The following is a 15310-nucleotide window of genomic DNA, read 5'->3' on the forward strand; positions in this document are numbered from 1 at the left end:
CAGTGCCTAGCACAGTACCCAGTGCACGGCAGATGCTAACTACTCATCCAGTGGAGCTCAGGAAGCTCCCCTTGAGAGGCAGGCTGGCAGGGTGTAAATCAGTTAGCTCTGTTCCTTATTAACTATATGTGACTTTGGGCAAACCTCTCTGTGCCTTGGCTTCCTCTTCTGAAAATGTAGGTTATCAGAGTTGCGGTAGAAATTAAATTAGGTAATGCATGTAAAGCATTTAGGACAGTCCTGGCCACACAGTCATCTTTTCTATAATGCTAGCCTTTACTATGTCATGTGAGACCCATGTATGGGAGTCTTAACTCTCCCCTTAGGATTTGGGGTGGAGTCCCTTGATCACCCACAGCACCTGGTGAAGCATAGGCATTAGCATGTGTTTGCCATTGGCCTGACAGATTATGAAACGACTGTTACACTTATGTGCCAGTGGGGCACACTCCTTCTCTGACTAATTCCAATTTAGTTTGCATGGCTCAGTTCCAACGTGACCTCTTCCTGTCCTGGCAGGGTAGTCACTCCCTCCTCAGGCTTGTACTGCACCTTGGACACGGGCATTCATTCATTCATGAATTAAGTAGACATTTATTGCGCGCCTACTGTCAATGCCTGGCTTTACCACCAGCCTGCAAGTCCCCTGGGGCAGAGCCTGTGTGGAATCCCCACTGCCTGGCCCAGAGGGAACCTTGAGAAGACAGAGGTACCTTGTCCAGGTCCACCTTGCACAGGAGGACTGGGGATCTGGGCACATCTGCCCCCTCAGCACCCCCAACGGACTTGCTGACCTCTCGGATGACCTGTGGAGAGGACACACATCTGTGAGCAGGTGGGCAGAGACTCTGTGGAGGCAAAAGCAAGAATGGGGTCTGTGTGGTCAGGGCCATCAGGCAGAGCAGCTGGGATCACTGGGTGGAAGAGATGGGTTGATGTGGCCTCCTGCCCCATTTGTTGGGCACGTCAGGATCTGAACAGGCTTTCTCCTGTGTGTTTCCCTTGAATTGGGCCCAGAGGCTTGTCTTCTAGACCTGGTGCCATTACTAATTAGTTGCGTGGCCTTGGGAAAGCCATTTCCCCATCTGTAACATGGGGATATTAGTGGTCCTCTGCTTACTACGGCCTTGGGTGTGTGAGGACCAGTGAGATGATGGGTGTGAAGGACCATGTGAACCAGGATGCCCTGCAAAGGCATGAGGACTTGCTTCTGTGACATGTTGGAACTTTACAACAACATGCAGGGCAGCCAGGGTTATTCTCTCCATTTCAAAGATGTGGAAACTGAAGACATTGGCCAACTCCAAGGCATTCACCTGAGGCCATGCAGCACAAGCATCCAGACCATGAAACAATAACGGACCACTTGCTGCTCCTCTGTTAGGTGGATTTGTGTGGATTATCCCATTGTATCCCCATAGAAACCTTGTGGGGCAGGGGCACCTTGATCCCTAAATTACGGATAGGAGGATGAGGCTCTGAGAGGCGAAGCCACGGTTGCCTGCCCTATCCTCTGGGCTAACTGGCGTGCCAAGGCAGGCCTCTTAACTCTAGGTCTAGGGCTTCTTCTTCTGACCCAACCAGCCCCTTGAGGACAGAGCACTCTCCCCCACCCCCACCCCAGCATGCAGGTTCTCTCTCTTCCTTCCCCTCCTGAGACAAAGGCAGTAATGAGAAACAGTAAACATCCCAGTGGGAGAGCTGGTTATCACAGGAAGGAAGGGAGGATGGGGAGGGAGGAAGGAGGGGTTTGGTTTCTTTGTTCCAGCAGGAAGATCAGAGGAGGGGAGAGCTGCTTTAAGGGCCTGGGGGTGAGGGCTTCACCATCACTGCAGAGTAGTCACTGACAGTTACTCAGGACTTACTGCTTGGCAGGCTCTATATCAGGTATTCTCTAGAATCCTTACAAGAACCATTTTATAGAGGAAGAAACTGAGGCATAGGGAAGCAAAGCCCTTTGCAGAAGATCACATAGCCAGTAAATGCCACTTAGGTCTGGGACTTGAACTCAAGTCTGTGTGGCACCCAAGTCCTCCCGTGTCATCAGTATGCCACCCTGCCTGTCGCCTTTGGAGTAGGTTTCCTTATTTGCTTCTAATCCTTGCCCGAACCACTTGGTGGTTGACCTTGGGTGAGTCACAGAAGCTCTCTGTGCCTCAGTTTCCTCATCTGTAAAATGGGAACAATATTAGTCCCACTGTGAATAGTAAATGAAGTCATGTGTATAAAGCTCTTAGCACAATGCATGGCACAAAGTAAGTGCTCAGTACGTGGTAACTCTAATTGTTGTGTAGCTGCAAGATGTAGAGGCTGGGTCATAGGTGGATGTGATAAGTATGCATGTTTCACCTAAGGTAAGAAAGAATTTCTCCTTTATTAAAAGAAGAAAAAGGATTAGCTTGTCTAATGATAAAATCAACTTCCTTTGTAGGTATTAAGCTCCCCATTCCTGGACATGTACGTTGCAGGTAGGATAAACCCACAGTAGGCATGTTAGAAAGGGGATTCAAATAACGAGAAGGAACACAGGTCTCTAGCCTAAGGTCTGTCTCCTGGAGATATCCGAAGCCCATTTCCACATAAAGCCCTAGCTTTATGTGAAGGGCACTGACCCCCTCTCCCCTGAGCAAGGCCTGTTCTTCCAGTGACAGGGGCCCACTCCATTGAGGGCTGGGTCTGGGGAAGAGAGGAAGGAAGGAGGGAGGGGGGGGGTTGGCGAAGGCACAGCCCCCCTGTACCTTCAGCCACTCCTCAGCCTGCTCCCGACTCTGCAGTGCCAGCACCAGGACTTCGGTAGCCCCCTGGGAGAAGCGCAGCTCGTGCCTCTTGTGCCGGCTGTCCTTGGGCACATAGATGACGTTGCAGACATCCAGCGCTAGCCTCAGATGTGGCTGCCGGTCCTTGGAGCTTTTGTAACACTGGACAGGAATAGAAGGGGTTAGGGCCTCCTGGAGTGGAGAGTAGAGGGAGGAGACAGGGAAACTCAACCTACCCCACAGAGACCTCCCCACCCAGTCCAGCTGTGGGCACTGCATGAAGACAGGGGCTGTTCACCACAGAGAGGAGAAGCCTGGGAGGGGCATCTTTGGGCAATCTCCAGATCTCAAGGGCCACTGAGCGGTCCCAAGGGTCACAACTACCTATTTAGGAAGAGGCAGATTTTAGCACAATACTAGGAAGACCGTTTTAGTCTAAAGAACCAGAGAAGAAACAGGCTGTCTTGGGAGGAAGCCAGCTCCCTGCTATTAATGAGCTACATGGCAGAAATGTGGGGGAGAGAATTCTAGCAGAGATGGAGGGTTGGGCTTGGGAAGTCAATAGTTTATCAATAATGATTCTCACTTCCCAATCCTTACTATGAGACTAACATTACCTTGATACCAGCACCTGACAATGACATTACAAAAAAGGAAATCATAGGCTAATCTCTCTCATAACATAGTTGTAAAAACTAAAACAAAATATTAGCATATAGAATCCAGACACACATAAAAACGTATTGCATAGAGACCAAGTGGGGTTTATTCTAGGAGGGCAAGAGTGGGTTATCATTCAAAAACTAACTGTATAATTCATCATATTAACAGAAAAAAGGAGAAAAACCATATATCCTAACAGAAGCAGAAATAATATTTGATAAATTTCTGCACCCATTTGTAACATAAACTCTTAGCAGTCTCTTAGAGGAGAACTTGCTTAATGTGATAATAAGGAACACCTACAAAAAACCCATGGCAAACATCAGCTTTGATGGTGAATTATTGAACTTTCCTTCGAGATCTGGATTGAGACAAAAATGTCTGCTCTCAACAGTTCTATTTACATTGTACTGGAGGTCCTAGGCAGTACACTAAGTCAAGAAAAAGATAGAAGGCGTAAGGTGTAGAAAGAAGTAAGTCATGATTCTTGGCCTGGTTCTGGCCTGGGATGAGCTTTTCACTGCTGAAGGGTGAGAAAAGGTCATGTTTCAAATGTATGTATGTTCGGTAAGACTTGTCAATAGGTAAACAGCTCTCTTTTTTTTTTTTCCTGAAATTATGTCCATCCTTATACTTTGGAATTAAAGGTATATTTCTTTTATGAAATGCTAGTGATGAGAGATGATGAATTAAAAAAAAAGTTTAAAAAAGTGAGTTATATAATAACAAGTATTACATGGGCTCAGTTTTAGAAAAGACAGATGTATGGAAATGAGGGTGGAAGTTTATATATCAAAATCTCACTGTGGTTAGCTCTTGGTGAACGGGATTAGGTGGGTTTTTTAAAAAAAGATCATTTTTCATTTTATTTTCTTCTGGCTTTATAAATAAACACATTTACTTACATAATGAAAAATGATAAACATTGTTTTAAAGTGATAAAAGATTCATGTCTGGCGAAACAAAACTTGATAAAGTCTTTATCAGGTCTTCAGGTTTTGTTTCGTTTTTTAATTCTTCTTGGGCGGGAGAGCTCTGATCTCAGAAGCACTGGGCTTTGAGCCTCTGTGCACAAAGCAAACCTAGAGGAACCGAGGCAGACATGCCTGAACGCACACAGATACACAGACACACGTGCAGGCACATGCAAGTCCACGTGAGGCCGAGAGGCACTCGTCTGTGGCCACTCACCAGGAGCTGGTCCTCCTTGATGACGGTCAGCTGCTTGGCCCACTGCCCGAAGCGCTTTTTCCGCAGCAGGAAGGCACATATCCTGCAGTCCCTCACCAGGTGCATGGAGGCCTCCTCTGAAGGCCACTGGTGTGTGGGCTGCGGCCCTTTCCCTTCCTCCTCCTCCTCATCATAGGACTCGTAGGAGCTGCTCATGGCGTCAGAGTCATTGTCTGCAGGAGCCACGGGAAAGGACCCGTCCCTGTGCCATCACCGGGTGGCGGGGGCACCTTCTTACCCCTCTGCAGGCATCCCTGCCCTGGGGCCCCGGGGCTGTGAAGGGGTAGGTGTGAGGCGTGATGTTGGTAATGACTAAGCCCCTGCATGGGCACTGTGTCTTAGAGATTTACTACTTGCTTTGTGATCTCAGTGACTTCATCTCTCAGAGCTTCAGTTTCCTCATCAATAATAATGAATAATACCTACCTCACTGGGCTATTGTGAACAGCAACAAATACAGAGTGTTTAGCCGAGTGTCTGGCACTTAGTGAGGGCTCAGTAAACATCAGCTTTTGTCTTTACCCATCATCTTTGCATCCATTGTCTCAGGTCATTTTCATGGCACCCAGCAAGTCCCCATTTTATACAGAGGAATCTGGAGGCTCAGAGAGAATAAATCACTCACCTAAGGTCAGTCACCAAGAGTCAGGGCAAGGGCTTGGTCTGGGGCTCCTGACTCCTGTGCCAGCAGTCTTCCCACTGAATCCCAGGGTCTCTGAGAACAAGGGCTTTGAGGCCTCCGTGGCGACCCCAGGGAGGTGACGGGGTGGTAGGCACAGGCATGCCAAGGTCAGGTCAAGGCCGCTCTTCGTGAGGATGGAATTGGACTGAACATCCACCTGGTACTTACAAGAGTTCTTCAGCTCCCCATTCATCCTGGTCACGGGGTAGCTGCTGTCTGCATCCTCGTAGTAGCTGTCCACAATCGAGTGGGCTGGGCTGCAGTCATCTGTGGGGTTGGCAGAAAGAGCAGCACTTGGAGAAATGCAGGCAGACTCCAGGCGCCAGGGCTGGGGAAGATCGTGGACACCATGCCCTCCTCAGGGAAGAGGGAGTAGAGCTTCTTTTTTTTACAGGCTCTGGACGGACCGGACCGGGGCATAAACCCGCGTCCCCCGCATTGGCAGGCGGACTCTCAACCACTGCGCCACCAAGGAAGCCCGGGAGTAGAGCTTCTTGTCGTCACTTCCTGGCCAGGGTTTGGGGCCTCGTCTCTGCATCTCATCTGCTCTAGCTCCACACTTGCACCCTGTGCTCCTGTCACCAGGAACTGCCTTGGTGGGCCCTGTCACACTTCCAGGCTTATGTTCATGCTATTCTCTGTGCCCTCTTAGCAACTGCTAGAGCATTTCTCACCCTCTAAAACCCAGCTCGAAGATCTTTCCTTTGACCTTCCCAGGCAGAGACTGGTCAGCCCCTTTCCTCTGACCCCAGAGCATTGGTGTGTGTGGGTGTGTGTCTCAGTCACAGTTCTGGTCCCTGCACTGCAGGCAGTGGTGTCCCAGCACCTGGGCCCAGACCCCCTTTCTATTCTGCCTTTGTCTCATCTTCTTCCACTTCAGCCCCTCCGTTCACTTCTTAATACATCCACCCCCTCCTCTCCTTCTAAATTTCTGTGACTACAGAGGAGGAACTGGACTAGAGGAGATAATAATAACACATAAAATAGTGAATACATACAATAACACATACAACAGCTGCTGATGCTGAACTTTCACATTCATGGGAATCAGTACAGTATAGGAGTGGGGTTATCCCAAATTGTATTCTGTATCACAATTACCGGGGGTCTTTTTATTTATTTATTTTTCTTTTCCATTATAGTTTATTACAAGATATTGATTATAGTTCCCTATGCTATACAGTAGGGCCTTGCTGGTTGTCTATTTTGTATATAGTAGCTTATATCTGTTAATCCCAAACTCCTAATTTATCCCCCCCACCTTTCCCCTTTGGTAACCATAGGTTTGTTTTCTATGTCTATGAGTCTGTATCTGTTTTGTAAATAAGTTCATTTATATCATATTTTAGATTCCACATATAAGTGAAATCATATGGTATTTGTCTTTCTCTGTCTGACTTCACTTAGTATGATAATCTCTAGGTCCATCCATGTTGCTGCAAATGGCATTATTTCATTCTTTTTATGGCTAATATTCCATTGTTTGTATATATATACAGATCTATCTATCTATCTGTCTATCTGTCTATCTCACATCTTCATTACCCATTCATCTGTTGATGGACGTTTAGGTTGCTTCCATGTCTTGGCTATTGTAAATAGTGCTGCTATGAACATTGGGGGTACATGTATCTTTTCGAATCAGAGTTTTCTCCAGATATATGCCCAGGAGTGGGATTGCTAGATCATATGGTAACTCTATTTTTAGTTTTTTGAGGAACCTCCATATTTTTTCCATAGTGTCTGCACCAATTTACATTCACTGGGGGTCTTTTTAAAATGCAGATCCCTGGACTGTATCCCCAGAGATTTGGATTCACTGATGTGGGCTGAGCTGAGGAATCTGCACTAAGAAAAAAAACTATTTAATAGCATAGCTCTAAACATATGTAAAAAGAGAAAATATATGGAACTCCAAGGAATCAGACTTTTTTTTTTTTTTTTTCTTTTGTGGTACGCGGGCCTCTCAGTGTTGTGGCCTCTCCCGTTGCGGAGCACAGGCTCCGGACGCGCAGGCCCAGTGGCCATGGCTCACGCGCCCAGCCGCTCCGCGGCATGTGGGATCTTCCCAGACCGGGGCATGAACCCGTGTCCCCTGCATCGGCAGGCAGATTCTCAACCACTGCGCCACCAGGGAAGCCTCATACTTTTTAAAAACAAGATTATTTTCATACAGATGGTCTCTGGAGCATACTTTGAAGCTCATTGGATTAAGGGCATGTGCTTTGGGGTTAATCAGATTTGAGTTCAAATCTATCTCCATCATTTACTGAGTGACCTTGGAAAGAAAACAGTTTCTCTGCATTTCAGATTCTTTACCTATAAATCAACATGAACAGTTCCGACCTTGGATTAGTGATATGATGCATATGAACTCTCAGCTCAATGCCTGGCACACAGAACATCCTAGGCAAATACTAGATATCATTATATTTATCATCTCTTTCGATTCCCACAATGCAGGGAGGTGGGTATCAGACCCACTGCACAGATGAAGAAACTGAGGCCACACATTTTGCTAGTGATAGAGCCTGGATCAGAACTGAGGTTGCCAGCTCGGGGGACAGGTGCACATCCTCTCCTCCAGGAAGGCTTCCTCCTTTCAGACCAACTTGCTCTCACACCACCTGTTCCTCAGACCACTGCTCTGGGCTCTCAGCCCATGCTGTCCATCTGTTTCTTGAGGACGGCAGCACTCAAATTCCCAGTGACTGGGGCACCCAATTGTATCTCCCAAGTGAGGCTCAGAGCCTGCTTTTCCCAGGAGGCATTCTGAGGTCTCAGATGCTGGTGACATCCCTGTGAGGTGGCCTGGGGGTGCTCAGGCCAGAGGTGGGGGTGGGGAAGGAGGAGGTGCGAGGGGGAAGAGGGAGGGAGCACCAGGGTCATAGCACTTGAACACCTGGTAGGCTGGACCCTGTGCGAGAGGAAGGATATTTCCTGTCGGGCTTGGTGCCCTCTCCCTGGATAAGGTCCCTGTTCTTTCCTGAGGCACTCCCTACCCTCCCGACCCAGGATCCTTGCTGCTCCAGGAGGCAGCTTCTCTGCCCCATCTGAACTCTCTGGGGAGATGGAGGAGCCTCACCCAGCTGAGGGGCTGGTCCTGGGATTCAGGGCCCAGCAGCACTTCATCCCCTCCTCTTCCCCATCCTCAAGTGGATAAAATAAAATCACCTGCTTCACATAAACAGCTGCTGGCAGTGACATAGACCCCAAGACTATCAAGGCTGAAGGAGGGGCATTGATCACCTGGTCCGACCCCACCATTTCAGTAGTTTTGTTTGAACTAGTTTATTAATCATAAAAATAATATACCATAATAGCCCAAAGGTGGAAACACCCAAATGTCCATCAACTGACAGATGATGAACAAAATGTGGTATATGCATAATATGGAATATTATTTGTCCATAAAAAGGAAGTACTGATAAATGCAATGACATGGATGAACCTTGAAAACACTATGCTAAATAAAATAATCCAGGCATAAAAGGCCACATATTGTGTGATTCTATTTAAATGAAATATTCAGATTAGGCAAATCCATAGAGACAGAAAACAGATTGGTTGAGAGAGGAACAGAAAGTGACTGCTTCTTGGGTATGGGGTTTCCTTCTGGAGTGATGAAAATGTTTGGGAACTAGATAGTGGTGATGGCTGCACAACACTGTGAATGCACTAAACGCCACTGACTGGACACTTTAAAATGGTTGGAGTGGTCAATTCTATATTATGTGTATTTACTACAACATGGTGAAAAGCACAATCAGTACAGAAGAGTATGAATGGGAAAATATGTTCCCTTTCACCCAGATTTCACTTCCTATAGGAAAATACTGTTAAGAGTTTCTTGCATATGCTAGAAAAACTGTTAAATGCATGTGCGTGTGAGTACCCTATTTAAAAACAAATGTGATCTTGTTATATGCAGTATTCTCTTTGATTTTTTTCCAATATATATCTTGGGATTCATTTCTCATCAGCACAGACAGACCTATCTTATGTATTTTTTGGTGGTTGGAGAATATTCCACTGTGCTGCTGAATGATAGGATAACAACACACAAACATCTTATTCAGGTTCAACTACACATGCTGCGTCATCCAAAAACCATAATAGAGTTTCTTGTATGTAATGTTAAGTCCCTATACTCAAGCCAGTAGCACTCATCTGTGAATTTCCGTCCTCGTGGGTTTATATGTGTGTATCTAGCCCCTGTTTCTTATTTTAAGGGTAGGGGAACAGAGCCCCAGAGAGGGGAAGGGGGTTGTCCAAGGTCACACAGAACTGGGACTAGAACCCAAGCCCCTAACCCCCAGACCATGCCTACTGGCCTACCCAGGCTGTCACTGGAGAAGCCAGGTGCTCTGGTAGCTCCTCCTTAGTAGGTGGGGCATGGCTGAATGGTGCCAGGCTTGGAGCTCCAGCCCCAGCAGGACACACAGGAGCTTCAGGAGATGAGCCTTCTCCTCCACACGCCCCAGCCCTCAGGGACAAGAACTTACTGTGGGAGCTGATATACTCGGGGGACTTGCCAGGCCCCAGGGGAAGGGCCTCCTCATAGTAGTCCTCAGGTGGAGGCCTTTTGGGGAGCGGTGGAGGCAAGTCGGCTGCCTGAAGGAGCACAAAGGAGGTGTGTGAAACCCAGAAAGCCAGGAGAGCAGAGGGGAGCAGGCAGAGTGACAGGGAGGAGGCTGGGGGACAGGGAGCTCCTAGAAGGCAGGATGCAGTCTCTGAATATGAAAGAACGTAATGAGTGGTCAACAATTGGTACCATTTATGGTGATGATGATAGTGAATTATGCAGTTGACAGACAATGTTTGATGTGATTTGGGCCCCTTGTCCTAATTCCATGGCACCAAAGGGTAGGAACCCTAGATATGATCCAGACCTTCATTTTTGTAGCTGGAAAACTCAGGCTCAGAGACAGGAAGTGATATGCCACATAGCAGAAGGGAGGAGGGCAGAGGCCACTCATCTTGTGACCCAGAGCTTTCCCCATCATTCTTCCTGTGGTACTGAAATCGGAGGTTGGGGTGGGGATGTCCTTTGGGTCTGAAGGGACAGGTCAGTTTACTGCATTATCCCTGCTTGGCACGGGCACAGTGAGCATATCATGAGTCATTGAAATGTTCTCACAGTGCTTTTTCTGCCCTTGACCACCACACTGAAGAGAGAGACCCCCAGGAGGGTCCCCAGCATTAGCAGGGAGAGCTTCCCTTACCTCTTCCAGAGGAACAGAGGGCCTGAGAGTGTAAGAACTCACGTGTCTCAGAGATGGGCTCTTGGCTGGCTCAGGGGTGGCTTCTTTGCAGGACTCCCCGTCGTCCTCTGTCATGTCTTGAAGGTTGCTCAGGTCACAGTCTATGAAGGGTCAGGCCATTGGGACAGAGAAAGTGGAGGATGAGCATGGCAGAGTGAGAAGAGGGCTAGATTTGGGGTCAGGAAGCTCCACCACCTTCTCCATTAGTGACCCTGGTCAGGCGACTTCATCCCTCTTATCTGTAAAGTGGTCACAATGATCCCTGCCTTGTCTAGCTCCCAGTGTTATCGAGAGGATCAAATGGGATAATACTAATTGGTACAGTGCTTTGGAAATTTTCAAGGGTTATGTAATGAAGGCACAGTGTTTTCCCAAAGTCTGTCAGTCCGTAAATCCTCTCATCTGACCCATAGCTTTCTCCCTGTGTTGAACAGTGCTGTCTTCCCTCAGGATAGATCAGGGATCACACACGCCCTGCACGCAGCACTGCTCAGTGCTCCCACACCCTTGGCGCCTCTGCTAGTCCTCACAGCTCCATTTACTGCTGAGCTGTGGGACCACTCAACTCACAGACCAGGTAGCTACTAAGATGGATGTTAGCAGCAGACGAGACAACGCCCTGTGTGCCAGCCTTCTTTGGACTGCGCATTCATCCCTACCTTTCCTCAAATCTCAGGGATGATTTCCCGTAACTGTACGGATTTGTCTAGATTTTCAGACCTGGCAGGGCCCAGAAAGGCAAAGGGACTTTCCCAAAGTGACTCAATGTTGTAATGTTAGAGCCAGGCCCAGATGCAGGTATTTTCCCGCCCAATCCGGGGACCGTTTCAGAGACTGGGGCAGTAGACACGCACGTGGGGGAAAGGACAGCAGAGGTCAGGAGAGGATTGCTTACCAAATTCTTCAAAGAGGGACTCCACAAAGCTGGGCCCGGAATGGAGGTCCGCTGTGTTCACATACAGGTAGGAGACTTCTTTGGCTGTGACGAAGGAGGAGAGCAGGCCCTCAGTGAGGAGGGAGAGGGCCCGAGACCGCTGCTGATACTGAGGACAGCCAGCTCACCCTGCCCACTAGGACTTCTATTCCACACAGGACACAGCACTCAGGTTGCAAAGCATGTGCAGAGCCTAAATCATTTCCCTGCTTTCAAACTTTGTTTCCCTTTTTACATTGTTATTGAGGATCTCCTTCTCCAAGTGAAAGGATGCCCAGAGCCCAGTATAGAGAACAGAGCAGAGGGGCTGCTTTGGGGACAGCCAGGGGACAGTTGCCAAACTGCTGCCCCTTTCATCCTCCAACTGTCCTGTTAGGGTGGCCGCTGACATTGACCCATTTTGTCGCTGGGAAGTGAGGCTCAGTGTCACCCAGTGGTGACTTCCCCCCATGTTACTCAGACCCCTTCAACCCTGCGGGACATGATACAGCTCATTAGAGTTTCCTGAGCTCTTGATGTACACATATCATCTCTTGGGCTCATTTGAGGTTGGGGAAAAGGCTGGAGCAGATGAGGAGGCTTTGCTGCTGAGCACACAGTGAGGCAGAGAGGCTGTGGGGAATAGAGGGAGAGGCATGAGTAGAGATGGGGGGCAGGTATGCAGCTTATAAAGATGAGGGAGTGTGTGAGTGTGCATCTGAGTGTAGGAGTGTGTGATGTGTATGTGATGAGTATGTGAATATGTTGCATGTGAGAGAGCGTGTGGGGTATGTTGTGTGTGATGTGTGTTTGTTACTATGTGAGGTCTACGTGAGAGCATGTTTTGTGTGTCTGAGTATGGTAGTAGTGTGTACACGAGTGTGCATGGCATGTGTGTTGTGTGAGTTTGTAGAGGGCTGGGGATGGAGGAGGACAAAGAGCACAGTCAGGGCTGTGGTGGAGAAGGGCTGGAGTGGATGGGGACGCTGGCTAAACCATGAAGAGAGGTGAATGCCATGCTGTGTGGTTTAGGTTTCCTCCTGCCAGCAGGCCCTGGGGAGTTACTGAGGGCTCTTGAGGAGCTCTGGGCAGAGAGAGTGCTGATGGCTGACCTGGGAGGGGCTGCAGGCTCTGCAGGATGGAGGCCACAGCCATCTTCTTCTCCAGGGTGGTGTCGCTGAGGTACTCATGGTCCAGGAGGCTGAGCAGCCCTGTGAGCTCGGGGAGCAGCTGCTCCAGCACTGAGGAGGAAGGCCCATGGAGCATGGTCATGGCTCTATGTCCAGGATCTGGGCCCACCCCCACCCTCCAGGACCCAGGGAAGCAGGGGCCAGAGGACAGGGCCCAGGGCAACAGGGAGACCTCGGAGGCCCTCACACAGCTGTCCCAGCGCTGGCCACCAGCCTCCCAGGGGAGAGCTCTGCTCAGTTAACTGTGACGTTTTTCCGGCCCCCCCACTCTGCCTCAGACCTCATTCTGGGCTTGGCCTGAGGACTGGAACTTCCCAGGTAGCCTGAGCGGAGGCACTTAGCCCTCTCTTTGTCCCAGCCTGCCCTCTGCTTTGCAGGCCTAGGGGTCCTTCCTCACTGCAGCTCGAGGGTCAGTGCAGGTCCCAGGCAGGAGCCCTGGCTGTCCAGGACACAAGGCAGGAAGGAAGCCTTCCTGTCCCATCAGTCCATACTCTTCAATCTCTGGAACCTTCTGTTTCCGGTGGCTTGACAGGAGCCAAACTAAACATTAACCCTTCCCACCCCTGGCCAGAAACTTTTGTTGCTCTTCTTTTTTCCATGCTACACCAGTGTTTCTCAAACTTAAGTGTATATAGGAATTACCAGGGGATCTTGTCAAAATGCAGATTCTGACTCAGGAGGTCTGGTGTGGGGCCTGAGATTCTGCATTGCTGACAAGCTCCCAGCTAAAACTGATGATGCTGGTCTGAGACCATACAGAGCTGCAAAATCCTAGAGCACAGTCCTTTAAAAAGACTGGAGCATGCCAAGACCATGATGTCATCAATGTCTCCCTGTCCCAAAGCAGTATCTTGGGACTTGGTTTGCCTTAGAACTGAAGACCAACTTCTTTACAGTAGTAGTATTGTCCTCCATTGCAACTTGCCAGTCACTTGTGCCTAATAATATGAGCTGACATGTGTTGAATAAGTATTGCGAGCTGTGCTAAGTCCTTTCATACTTATTGTCTTATTTAAATCTCAGCATACACTTTATTATCTCCATTATATGGGGGATACAGCTACGGCTCAGAGAGGTTAAACAACTTCTCCAGCACCACAGAGCCAGCAAAGCTTCACCTGAATCTGGTTCCCTCACTCTATACTTTAAACCATGGCACTAGATCGCTTTGCAGTATTTTATAGGCTCCTACCAAGTTTTGAGATTGGTCCGATGATCACGCCCATTTTTTAGGTGAAGAAACTGAGGTTCAGAGAAGATAATTAACTTGCTTGAAGTTACACAGACAAGCGGAAGAGCCAAGATTTAAGCCCCAGTCTCTTGACTCCCAACTCCACGTGCTTCTCCCCACCAGGGCCCTCCTGAGGAAATGGTGAGACTCTGACTTGCAGCTACAGGTCTGGATGTGTAAGAGGGGCTGTAACATGGTGCATAAGAGAATCAGTCCTGGAGCCAGATTTCCTGGGTTCATGTTCAGGCTCCATTATTCATCAGCTATGGACCTTTGGCAAGTTACTTAACCTATGACTCAGTTTCCCTCTCTGTAAGTGGGTGAAATAACAGCACCGCCTCATAGGGTTGCTGTGAGGATTAATATTGCCATGTGTGGAAACTGCCTTGCCCCAAACATAGTAAATCTTACCACAAGTCAGCTATGATTACTGTCATTATAGTATCTGCCATGCTGATCTGTGCTGTGAGATGTGAATATCTGTCTCCCTCAGGAAGAGGGAGAGGCTGTGAGGCTCTGGCAAGTGTGAACGGTACTATGAATCTCAGCTTTCTTAGCGTCTAGTATGGGGCCTGCTCAGAGTGGGTGCTCTATGTATGTTAGATGAGAGAGGGAATGGAGAGATGACCACACTAGGACTTTTTAAAAAAATAGAAATTTTATGTACAGAGAGTGGCACTTGTTGGAAAAATGTGATGTCGTAATCTCTCTGTGCCATTCCAACATCACCTCAGATTTGTTGGAAATGAGCTCAAGGCTGATACTGACAGCTACCACCTCGTGGGCTCTCTCTACCTCTGGGCCCTGAGGTAGGGGCTTTCCACACCATGTTTCATCTCATCCCCTCAACACGCCTGTGAGTAGGTCCTACTGGGACACCTGTTTTCTAGGAGATGACTTTGAGGCTGAGGGAAGCCGTGGGACAGTTGCACAGCTTGAAAGAGGAGGAACCAGGCTGATCCCAAGTTTGTGTGATTCCTGGAGCTGCTGTGTCGTACACCTCCAGGCCTCACTCCAGAGCCCACGTGAGAGGCCTCGAGGCCCTTCTCCCTCCAGGGCCGGAGCCCCTGCAGTGCCACGGGGTGAGGGTTCTGGAGGGACAGAGCTCTCTCTGAAGTAGGAAATCATTTAAAATCATTTTAGCCAAGTTGTATCTGTTTTGGAGGAAATCTTTTCAAATGCAAACACAAACCTCTCTGGCACTAACAGACACACCAAAAGTCAGTTAACTGTATTCCAAAATATGTCCTGATTTATTCTAATTATGTGCCAGTCTGGCCACTTGGGGGAATTAGAAAATGAGTAAGATATTGTTCCAGTGGCATCCTCTCTCTCTCTCTTTCTCTCCCGCTCTCCCTCTCTCTTTCTCTCTCTCTCTCCC

The 15310-nt window shown here is 48.6% G+C and overlaps 1 protein-coding gene across 3 annotated transcripts in view; it reads right to left on the minus strand.

The window, feature by feature from the left end:
- The window catches only part of AFAP1L1 (actin filament associated protein 1 like 1), a 72155-nt gene that overhangs the window by 33378 nt on the left and 23467 nt on the right, over window positions 1-15310 (minus strand). For 2 of the 3 annotated variants that reach the window (XM_059060130.2, XM_059060131.2), the window contains exons 2-9: window positions 12621-12749; window positions 11491-11574; window positions 10599-10696; window positions 9837-9945; window positions 5500-5598; window positions 4611-4822; window positions 2739-2918; window positions 714-806 (exon numbers count right to left, since the gene is read on the minus strand). In XM_059060130.2, the coding sequence (XP_058916113.1) occupies window positions 714-806; window positions 2739-2918; window positions 4611-4822; window positions 5500-5598; window positions 9837-9945; window positions 10599-10696; window positions 11491-11574; window positions 12621-12749 (1004 nt within the window). The remainder of the gene's footprint in view (window positions 1-713; window positions 807-2738; window positions 2919-4610; window positions 4823-5499; window positions 5599-9836; window positions 9946-10598; window positions 10697-11490; window positions 11575-12620; window positions 12750-15310) is intronic. The other variant, XM_059060132.2, reaches the window with a different exon arrangement.

This window comes from Kogia breviceps, chromosome 4 (genome assembly GCF_026419965.1).
Source record: "Kogia breviceps isolate mKogBre1 chromosome 4, mKogBre1 haplotype 1, whole genome shotgun sequence".
NCBI classification, from domain to species: Eukaryota; Metazoa; Chordata; class Mammalia; order Artiodactyla; family Physeteridae; genus Kogia; species Kogia breviceps.